This window comes from Lipotes vexillifer, unplaced genomic scaffold (genome assembly GCF_000442215.2).
Source record: "Lipotes vexillifer unplaced genomic scaffold, Lipotes_vexillifer_v1.1 scaffold410, whole genome shotgun sequence".
NCBI lineage: Eukaryota > Metazoa > Chordata > Mammalia > Artiodactyla > Lipotidae > Lipotes > Lipotes vexillifer.
The window spans coordinates 1,744,646-1,755,239 of NW_006794028.1; the positions used below are offsets into that span (position 1 = coordinate 1,744,646).

Genomic DNA, 10,594 nt, shown 5'->3' on the forward strand with positions numbered 1-10,594 from the left:
TGCAGGGTAGTGAAACTAAACATGCAGCCGTGTTCCCCATCCACGTTCACCGACCCACTGAATTCCCTCCATGAGTGAGGCCGCAGGTTAAGCGCCTTGGTACCTACAGGGCACCGCCCACCCAGAGCCTGCGTCTGCGTCTGTCTCTTCTAATGCAGATCCCTCAGCCCTCGGGCTGTGAAGGTCTCACCTTTGAAAGGAGATGGTGTGCTTTCAAATGAGAATCTGGGGGAGGACATAGATGCCTTTTAAGCCAAGATGCCGCACGTGGATAAGTCATTATTGAAAGAAGAGGCAGAAAAGTTGTAGCAGCATCAGGTACATTAAGGGGTGGGGGGAAGATGGGCCTAAGCAGAAAGTGATTTCTTCAGCTTCTTTGCAGTTTTCAAGTTAGCTGTGGGTTCAGATATCAACCATTGTTACCCTGGGCCTGAAATTCTCTATCACTTTATTTTAATGATTATCTTTTTTAGCCTTCAGGAGCAAAGGCTAACTTAATATTGCAGATTCTGGAATTTTATTTTTACCAGGCAGTGGGGGAGTGCTGAGGAGGAAGGTGTTGTGGGAAATTTCTGATACCAGAGGTAAAGTACCATCTTCTGAAAGTTGATTTGTCAGTTCTTTATTTGAAACTTGGAATGCAGTTTTCTCAGCAGGCTGGCCTCGAGGCATCTATGTGTTTCATAACCGAGGTGGCTTGTTATTGTGATTGTACCTGGCTGCATCCTGGAGGTGGGTGGGGACAGAGGCTCACCTGGCCAATACTGGTTCTTCTTTCTGATTCCTTCTTTATAAAAGTTTTATGTACATACACATAATTGGAAGACTCATTCCTACCGTATAGCTCTCTTAAGCCTGTCCTCAAACCCACTCACCTTCTCTTCCTCCTAATCTCTGTAACGCAGTTATCCTATAATTTTAATTAGCTCAGTGGTCAGTGTTTACAGTATTATTAGCAAAAGCTAATCACAGAAGAGTCTTGGAGTAATCTATCATTTCTTTTCCCTTTGTGAACAATTTTTTTTTCTCTTTGGAGTTGTAGTCTAATGTTGTTTTCTCATTGACTTAGTTTCTTTCTCTCACCAACCCAATCCCAAACTCTGCCGGCTGTCTAAATCTCTACATGTTCACATGTAAAATAGATAGCTAGTGGGAAGCAGCCCCATAGCACAGGGAGATCAGTTCGGTGCCTTGTGACCATCTAGAGGGGTGGGATAGGGAGGGTGGGAAGGAGGCTCAAAAGGGAGGGGATATGGGGATGTATGTATGCATAAGGCTCGTTCACTTTGTTGTACAACAGAAACTAACACAGCATTGTGAAGCAATTATACTCCAATAAAGTTGTATAAAAAATAAATAAATATAAATAAATCAATCAGTCTCTACACGTTCAGACCATCGGGTAAGGTATCTTCTCAAAGAGGTCACTTTTTGTTGTCTACACTGTCAGGGCCTCACCCATGTGTCTTTGGCACTTAGCATTTTTTCCAGCTTCCAACTACAGAGCCTCTGACCCATCCTGGAGGGCTTTCTCTGGTCCCTGGAGCCCACTCTGCCTGCACAGGGCAGGCCTGAAGGGCCAGGGAATGCCTTCCCCCAGGAGCAGCCTTGACCCATGATAGATGGAAGTGAGCAGGTAAACTCCTTACTTCGACAGGAGAACTCTGAGCCTTGGGTCCAGAACTGTGTCCTAGGATTTCCCCGTGGGATTAAGCTACCCACAGTGGTAACTTACTTGATAATGTGATTATCTTCCTACCAGCATGTCATCTTGGGGTGTTGCTTCCCACATTAAACTGCCTGCACTTGAGTCTTTATTTCAGGGTCAGCTTTATGGGAGAACCAGAACCAAAATAATTCTGGAGCTTTCTGACCTGTTCTTGTCTGTGCATGGTGTGGACCTTTCAGTTTGGGGTCTCCTTCTCACACAGGCCACTTCTTAGCCAGTGTAGACAACACTAGGGTAGTAGCTTAATTAACGGAGGTGAAAAATTCACCGGAAGATTTCTAGAGCCGAAGAGGAAGAAAGGGACTTGAGCCCAATGCCTCCTCTTGCTTTATAATGTTCTCCCTAACAGATCGGACCCACGATGTCCCCTTTTGTTACAGCTGTTCCATTTTGTATTTTGCATAATGTAAATAGCTTTGTTTTTTCTTAAATTAAGAGTAATAACCACTCACTATAAGACCAAAAAAAAAAAAAAACAATGAAATCAAGAAAAATTTTAAAGAGGTGAAAATCACATGGGTTTCCAACATACAGAAGTAAATGCTGTAAACCTTTCTGTGTTCTTCTCGACATTTTCTTCTATAAACATATGCATACTTCACTTTTTTTTTAAATTGAGGTATAGTTGATTTACAATATTATATAAGTTTCAGGTGTACAACATAGTTATTCACAGTTTTTAAAGATTATACTCCATTTATAGTTATTATAAAATATTGGCTATATTCTCTGTGCTGTACAATGTATCCTTGCAGGTTATTTATTTTATACATAGTAGTTTTTACCTGTTTATTCCCTGTCTTGCCCCTCCTACCTTCCCTCTCCCCACTGGTAACCACTAGTTTGTTCTTTATATCTTTCTTTTTTGTTATATTCACTAGTTTGTTTTATTTTTTAGATTCCATATGTAAGTGATAACATACAGTATTTGTCTTTCTCTGTCTGACTTATTTCAGTAAGCGTAATACCCGTCGGGTCCATCCATGTTGCTGCAAATGGCAAATTTTCATTCTTTTTTATGACTGAGTAATATTCCATTGTATATATGTACCACATCTTCTTTATCCATTCATCTGTTGATGGAAATTTCCATATCTTGGCTATTGTAAATAATCCTGCTATGAACATTGGGGTACATTTATCTTTTCAAATTAGTGTTTTTGTTTTCTTTGGGCATACACCCAGGAGTGGAATTGCTGGATCATGTGGTAGTTCTGTTTTTAGTTTTTTGAGGAACCTCCATACTGTTTTCCACAGTGGCTACACCAATTTACATTCACATCAAAAGTGTACAAGGGTTCCCTTTTCTCTACATCCTCACCAACATTTGTTATTTGTGGCCTTTAAAAAATATAATGGGGCTTCCCTTGTGGCGCAGTGGTTGAGAGGCCGCCTGCTGATGCAGGGGACATGGGTTTGCGCCCCGGTCCGGGAAGATCCCACATGCCATGGAGCTGCTTGGCCCGTGAGCCATGGCTGCTGAGCCTGCGCATCCGGAGCCTGTGCTCCGCAAAGGGAGAGGCCACAACAGTGAGAGGCCCGCCTACCACACACACACAAAAAAATTTATATATATATATATATATATATATATAATAGAATACTACTATGTGTGTCTGCTGTTTCTTTTTTAATTTTTCTTAAAATTTATTTATTTTATTATTTTATTTATTTTATTGTTTCTGGCTGTGTTGAGTCTTCGTTGCTGCATGGGCCTTCTCTAGTTGCGGCGAATGGGGGCTACTCCTCGTTGCGGTGCACGGGCTTCTCATTGCAGTGGCTTCTCTTGTTGCGGAGCACAGGCCCTAGAGCTTGCAGGCTTCAGTAGTTGTGGCTCGCGGGCTCTAGAGCGCAGGCTCAGTAGTTGTGGCGCACGGGCTTAGTTGCTCCGTGGCGTGTGGGATCTTCCCGGACCAGGGCTCGAACCCGTGTCCCCTGCATTGGCAGGCGGATTCTCAACCGCTGTGCCACCAAGGAAGCCCTGTCTGCTGTTCCTTAACCTGCTTCTTCTCCACATATTATTTTCATACACTGTGGTCTGTTTTCCATGCTAACCAGTAAACTGTTTCCATAGGTAAAGAGTATTCTCTTTAATAATGGCTGCATGAGATTCCTGTGTGTTTGTGTCATTACACACATGATACCATAATTTAACAGTCAACATTACAGATCGACATTAAATTGTTTCTGTGTTTTGCACAATTACGAAGAATGCTGACGTGAACATCCGGTTCCTTGTATCTCTGTACTGTTGTCAGATTCATCGCTGAGGATGAATTCCTAGCTGTGGCATTGCTGTGTACTGTGGTAGAAATGGCCATTCGGGAGAGTCCCAGCTTGCACATCCCCCAAGGCTGCTTGCCTGCGTTAAGCAGATTCTTCAGCGACTCCTAAAGCGGCAGTTACCGAAGGACAGAGCTGGGGTCACGACCCTGCGTAGATCTTTCCTAGTCACGTGAGCGTGGGCTGCTGCTCATGTTCCAGAAGGCCACGTGCCATTGTTTGCTAGTGTCAAGTTTGGAGGAGAGATGCTTTAAATGACAGATCGTATTTTATTTCAAAGACGGTTAAAAGGCTCCTTGGGGAACCCTGATGACTCTGGGCAGCCATAAAAATAATATGATTTGCAACCCTGTTGTATTTCAGAATAGCTCTGTTACAGACCTTTTTGTCCCCCTTTTTTGGTAATCATGATGCCATTGACTTTAATCTGTATGGGAGCAAGTCTCCTATAAACAAAGTCATGGTGGCAGATGAAGGCCCCTGTTAAAATGTATGGTCCTTCCTAGGTGTGTAACCGGGGACAAGTTACCTAACCTCTCTGTGCCTCAGTTTCTTCATCTGTAAAATAGGGACAAGGATGGTAACTGCTTCAGAGGGTGGTTGTGAGAATTTAACCAACAAAATGCTTGCGAGGCCTGCGAGACCAGGACCTGGCTCCACAGTGTCAGTGATTAGTATCGGTATGTTACTTGTAAACACCCAAGAGTTAGTCAGAGTAGTCCAGGGGCCAGGCCGGAAGGAAAGGAAGGGGTCCTGGGTGTGGAGGATGGGCAGGTGCAAGTACACAGGCTATAACCTGGGAAGGGGTTGTGGGCAAGCAGAAGGAATGCTTAGTAACACTCCAAGGGGTGATGGAAGGGGTGGCCACCCTGATGGGATTGCTCTTGTGGAAAAAGTTGAAAAACTGCCATTTCTAGTGGTGTTTGTGGTACTTAAGAGTCCCGTTTTCGGGACACATACAATGTAAGTTTGTGGAGGACTGAAGTGAGGTTCCCACTGTTAAATGTTGGTCCAGAGTGTCTTAAAATCCTAACTTAAAGTGTGCAGCCTTTGACCGAAGCTTGACCAGCTCTACTTTCTAGGGGAAAAAGTTTGCTCCCCCAAGGAGAGTAAACCTAGGAGAAAGTAGAAGCTTGTCTCCTAGGATGTAAATTGCACTTGAGATTCTTATCAGAAAACCACTCAGCTGGTTCTCCCATGGTGTATGTGACAAAACCAGTACTGTTTCAGAATTTAAAAATAAACTTCAAGATACCATTCATATGCTTGTTTCTACTTGAAATTAAAGAGTTTTAACACCTGGAGCAGTCAAAATTAAGTGAAGTTAACATTCATAAAATCCATTTGCAGCCTGTTTCTCTCCTCCTGGTGATTCCTGTGCTCCAACAAAGCAGTGGTTCCTAATGGGCCTTTTTTTTTTTTTTTAGGGGTTGGAAAAACAACGTTGATCCAGAAAGCCAGTGAAGTTTTAAAGTCCTCTGGCGTGCCTGTCGACGGGTTTTATACAGAAGAAGTCAGACAGGGAGGAAGAAGAATAGGGTTCGATGTTGTCACGTTGTCCGGCGCCCGCGGACCTTTATCCAGGATTGGGTACTGCAGCTTCATTTCCGTGGTGTTTCATTCTCCCTGGGCCCAGGGCTGAGCCAGGTGCTCTCTTCTATCTTGAAGGATACTGAGCCTTTATGGATTTCTTGGAAAAAGAAAACAGAGGTTGAAATCATCACATGAAAAACAAAGTTGAAAATATCGTATTCCACTTAGAACGTACTCCACTGAGTAGTAAGCTCTTCTCACTTGGTACTTCGTAGCCCTGACTCCCATGTCACTCTTCTAAGATAGGTGACACGCCAGCTCCCCGAAGGCAACTGCCGGGCCGTGGGTGGTGGTGTGCCTACCGGTGTTAGCCCTGCTCTCAGGAGGGGATGTGGAATCAGATCAGCTTTGCTCACTGCCACTTTCTGTGTGGGTGATTTTTAAGGATGGTTTGGCACACGCAGAAGGCCAGAGGCTCAGTGGAGTAGCTAAAACCCAGAAATCGGTAGCGGGGTCTTTCAACACAGGATGTACTATCTTTTCTTTCAGGTCAGAGCTTCCGCCTGGAAAGCGTGAGTGCTGCGTTGGGCAGTATGTGGTGGATCTGACTTCCTTCGAGCAGCTGGTGCTTCCTGTCTTGAGGAATGTGAGTGTGTGTTTCTGGTTTTTGAGCCCGTCTGTTCTCCGTGCCTTGTGGGAATTGCTGGCCCTGGGAACAGAGTGGCTTCCGCTCTTATAGAGAGGCCAGTTTTGCATTTAACAGCTTAAAAGTCTTCAGTTGATTGAGCCTTAGTAAGGATATGCCACATAGTTTACTGTCACTCCGAACTACAAGTAAACTCCTTGTTAAAGAAATTCAGCATATGTAAGTATTTTACATTGGGAGGGCTCTGATGCCTAGCTACCATGGTCCCCAAAGATAAGTCTTTCCTCTGCTTTCCCCTTGTGTATATCTTAACCCTGTTTTCACAGCACAGCAGATAAACATTTAGGAAGGTAAAATGTCATATGAACATAATGGTAAGCACCTAACACATTATATCACTGTATTACCTGTATTTTTTTAAATAGCTTTATTGAGATATAATTCACATACCATACAATTCACCCATTTAAAATATATAGTTCATTTTTTTCTCCCATATTCATAGGATTGTGCAACCAATTAACACAGCCTAATTTTAGAACATTTTTGTCATCCCGAAAAGAAACCCCATACCCATTAAGCAGCCTCCATTCCTGTGTATCCCCATCCCCTGGCAAGCACTACCCTGCTTTTTTGTTTGTAGATTTGAGTATCCTGGATATTTCCTAGAAAGGGAATGATACAAGATGTGGTCTTTTTGTGACTAGCTTATTTCGCTTGGCGTAATATTTACAGGGTTTATCCACTTCACAGTGCATGTCAGTACTTGGTTCCGTTCTATGGCTGTGTAATATTCCATTATATGGATATACCATATTTTATTTATCTATTCTTCAGCTGATGAACATTTGGATAAGTTTCTACTTCTTGGCTATTATGAATAATGCTGCCCTGAACAATTGTGTCCAAGTTTTTGGGTAGACATCTGTTGTTAGGTCTCTTGAGTATATACCTACGAGTGGAAATGCTGGTCATAAGGTAGTTCTATATATAACTTTTTGGGAAATTACTAGAGTGTTTTCCAAACTAGCTGTGCTGTTTTACATTCCTGCCAGCAATGGATGACGGTTTCAATTTCTCCACGTCCTTGCTAATTGCTACTGTCTTTGTAACTGTACCCCTTCTAGTAGGTGTGAAGTGGTGTCGCACTGTGTTTTCATTTGCATTTCCCTGTTGACCTACTGATGTTGAGCATCTTGTCATGTACTTATTGGCCATCTGTATATGATATGCAGGTATACAGTTGGCTCTCTGTATCCACGGGTTCCATGGATATGGAGGACCATTGTGCCATTTTATCTGAGGAACTTGAGCATCCACGGATTTGGTGTGTGGGGGAGGACCCTGGAACCAGTGCCCTGCGGATACCCAGGGACGACTGTATTCATCAACTCTGTAGTTGTCTTTACTTTCTTGATGTGATGACACGAATGTTTTTATTTATTTATTTTTAAAAAATTTTTTTGGCTGCATGGCACGGCATGCAAAACTTCCCCAACCAGGGATTGAACCCGTGCCCCCTGCAGTAGAAGTACAGAGTCTTAACCACTGGACCACCAGAAAAAGCCACAAATGTTCTTATTTTTGAAAAGTCCAGTTTATCTATTTTTCTTACGTTGTTTGTGCTTTTGGTGCTTTACCAAAGGAGGCTTTACTAACACAGTTTCAGGAAAATTAACTCCCATGTGTTCTTCCAAGAGTTTTATAGTTTTACTAATGCATTTAGGCCTGTGGTCCGTTTTGAATTGATTTTTGTATATGTTGTAAGGTGTGGATCAAAAGTCATTCTTTTGCATATAAATATCCAGTTGTTTCAGAACCATTTGTTGACAAGACTATTCTTTTTCCACTTAATTGTCTTGGCACTCTTTTAGAAATCAATTGACCATGAGTATAAGGATTGATTTTAGATTTTCAATTCTATTCTGTTTATCCTCATGTCAGTTCCACCTATTCTTATATCAGAAGCACACTGTTTGATTACTGAAGCTAGAATTTTGATAGAGATTGTATTGAATCTATACATCAATTTGGGGAGTATTGCTATCTTAACAATATTAAATCTTTAGATCCATGAACATGAATGGCATGTCTTTTTATCTACTTAGAGTGTCTTTAATTTCGTTCAGTCGTGTTGTTTTGTAGTTTCCAGCATATAAGTCTTATGCTTCTTTTTAAAAAATTTATACCTTACTATTTTATACTTTTTGATGCTATTGTGAATGGAATTATTTTCCTAATTTTATTTTTGGAATGTTCATTACTAATGTATAGAAATACTGTTGATTTTTGTGTATAGCCCTTGTATCCTGCAACCTTGTCAAGCTAATAGTTCTTTAGTGAATCCCTTAGAATTTTCTAGTTACAAAATGATATCATCTGCAAATGGGGATAATTTTACTTTTTCCTGTCCACTTTGGATGCCTTTTATTTTGTTTTCTTTCCTAACTGCCTCAGCCAGAAGCTCAGTTCAGTGATGAATAGAAGCGTCGAAAGTGGACCTCCTGGTCTTGCTCCTGATCTCAGGAAGAAAGCTTTCATTCCCCCACCATCGAGTATGATGTTAGGTGTAGGTTGTTTGTGGACGGCTAACACCAGGTTGAGGAGGTTCCTTTCTGTTTCTAGTTTGTGGTTTAACATTTGTTTTTTAAAGTGAAGGAGTGTTGGGTTTTGTCAGATCCTTTTTCTGCATTTATAGTGGTGATTATGTGATTTTTATCCTATATTATATTAATATAGGATATTACATTCATATTTGGATGTTAAACCTACTTTGTTTTCTTGAAATAAATCCCTCTTGGTCATGGCATATGTATATTTCTTTTATATGTTGCCAGATTCTATTTGCTAGTATTTTGTTGAGGATTTCTGCCTCTACATTCATAAGGGATGTGGACCGTAGCTCTCTTTTCTTGTAGTGTCTTTGTCTAATTTTGATATCAGGGTAATTGTGGTCTTGTAGAATGAGCTAGGCAGTATTCCTTCCTCTTCTAATTTTTGGAAGAGTTTGTAAAAGACTGGTTTTAATTTTTCCTGGAATGTTTGATAGAATTCACCAGTGAAACCATGTGGGCCTGCGTTTTTCTTCATAGGAAGCTTTTAAATTATGAATTCAGTTTCTTTACTTGTTATAGGTCTGCTGGTTTTTTTATTTCACGTTGAATCAGTTGTGGTAATTTGTGTCTTTTAGTAATTTATTGGACCATGTCATTAGATAGTAAGTTATCTAATTGGTTGGCATACGGTGTTTATATACTCCCCTGTAAAAGCCTTTTTATTTTGTAAGGTCTTGGTATTTTCCCTTCTTTCATCCATTTTAATTATCTAAGTCCTCTCTTTATGGACTTCAGTAATAGTTAAAGGTTTGTCAATTTAGTTGCTCTTTTCAAAGAACCAACTTTCGGTTTTGTTGACTATATATTACTTGTTTTTTGCATTCATTCATCAAATATCTATCAAATCCCAGATACACAGTCAGGAACAAAACATGTTTTCTACTCTCCTAAAACTCTCATTCTAGTGGGAAATGTAGACATTAAACAAATAAACGTATAATTGTCATAAATGCTGCCAAGAAGAAAAGCAGGGTGCTGTGAGAGAAGGAGGAGGAACGGACTTTAGATCTGGTGACCAGGAAAGAGCTCTGAGGAGGTGACATTTGGATGAAATGAAAAGATCAGAGGGCACCATCCCTTCCGGGAGGGAATACTGGGGTGTTGTATGGGGGCGTCTGGGAGAACATCACGGATGATAGAAGCAGAGACACCGAGGCCGGGAGCCCTAGGCAGGAGCACGTAGAGGAGGAGGTACGGTGGGTAAGCCGGGTAGAGTCACATGATGCAGGGTTTTGTGGCGCATATTAAAGAATATGGGTTTTATATCATCTAATATAGACTCACGCCATTGATTTATAATACTGTCGTGAAAATTGAAGAGTATGGACCTGTCTCAAGAGGCAATTCTTTATCAACTTTGCGGCGGTCTCCGTCGTACCAGCAGTCGAGTCCAAGGTCCTCCCCGGGGCCCGGAAGGCCAGCGCTGTCCGGGCCTCCTGCCCTCCGTCCTCCCCATCTCCCGCCTGCCGGCTCAGCCTGTTCCCCTCGTGCCCGGCCCCCAGCCTTCCGCCCTTGGCACTGCTGTTTCTGTGGTTGGCAGGCTCCTCATATCTTGGCCTCTCTGCTCATTCAGGGCTCAGCTAAAAGGGGCGGTGAGGGCTTTGGCAGGTGCCCAGGGCTGCTAGAAAGGTCAGGTGTGCCTGCTGAGGGCAGCTTCTGACTCCCGGAGCCGGTGGGATGTTGCACTGTGTTGGTAGCGGCTGCTGCCCCTCCGAGCCCACCTGCTCCTTGGCTTCGCCCCCCCCCCCCCCCCCCCCCCCCCCCCCCCCCCCCCCCCCCCCCTCCCCC

The 10,594-nt window shown here is 42.6% G+C and overlaps 1 protein-coding gene across 1 annotated transcript in view; it reads left to right on the top strand.

Annotated features, from left to right (window-relative positions):
• Nucleotides 1-10,594, top strand: part of NTPCR (nucleoside-triphosphatase, cancer-related) — a 36,364-nt gene that overhangs the window by 532 nt on the left and 25,238 nt on the right. Inside the window, exons 2-3 of the mRNA XM_007466992.1 lie at nucleotides 5,440-5,602; nucleotides 6,095-6,191. Of these exons, the coding sequence (XP_007467054.1) occupies nucleotides 5,440-5,602; nucleotides 6,095-6,191 (260 nt within the window). The remainder of the gene's footprint in view (nucleotides 1-5,439; nucleotides 5,603-6,094; nucleotides 6,192-10,594) is intronic.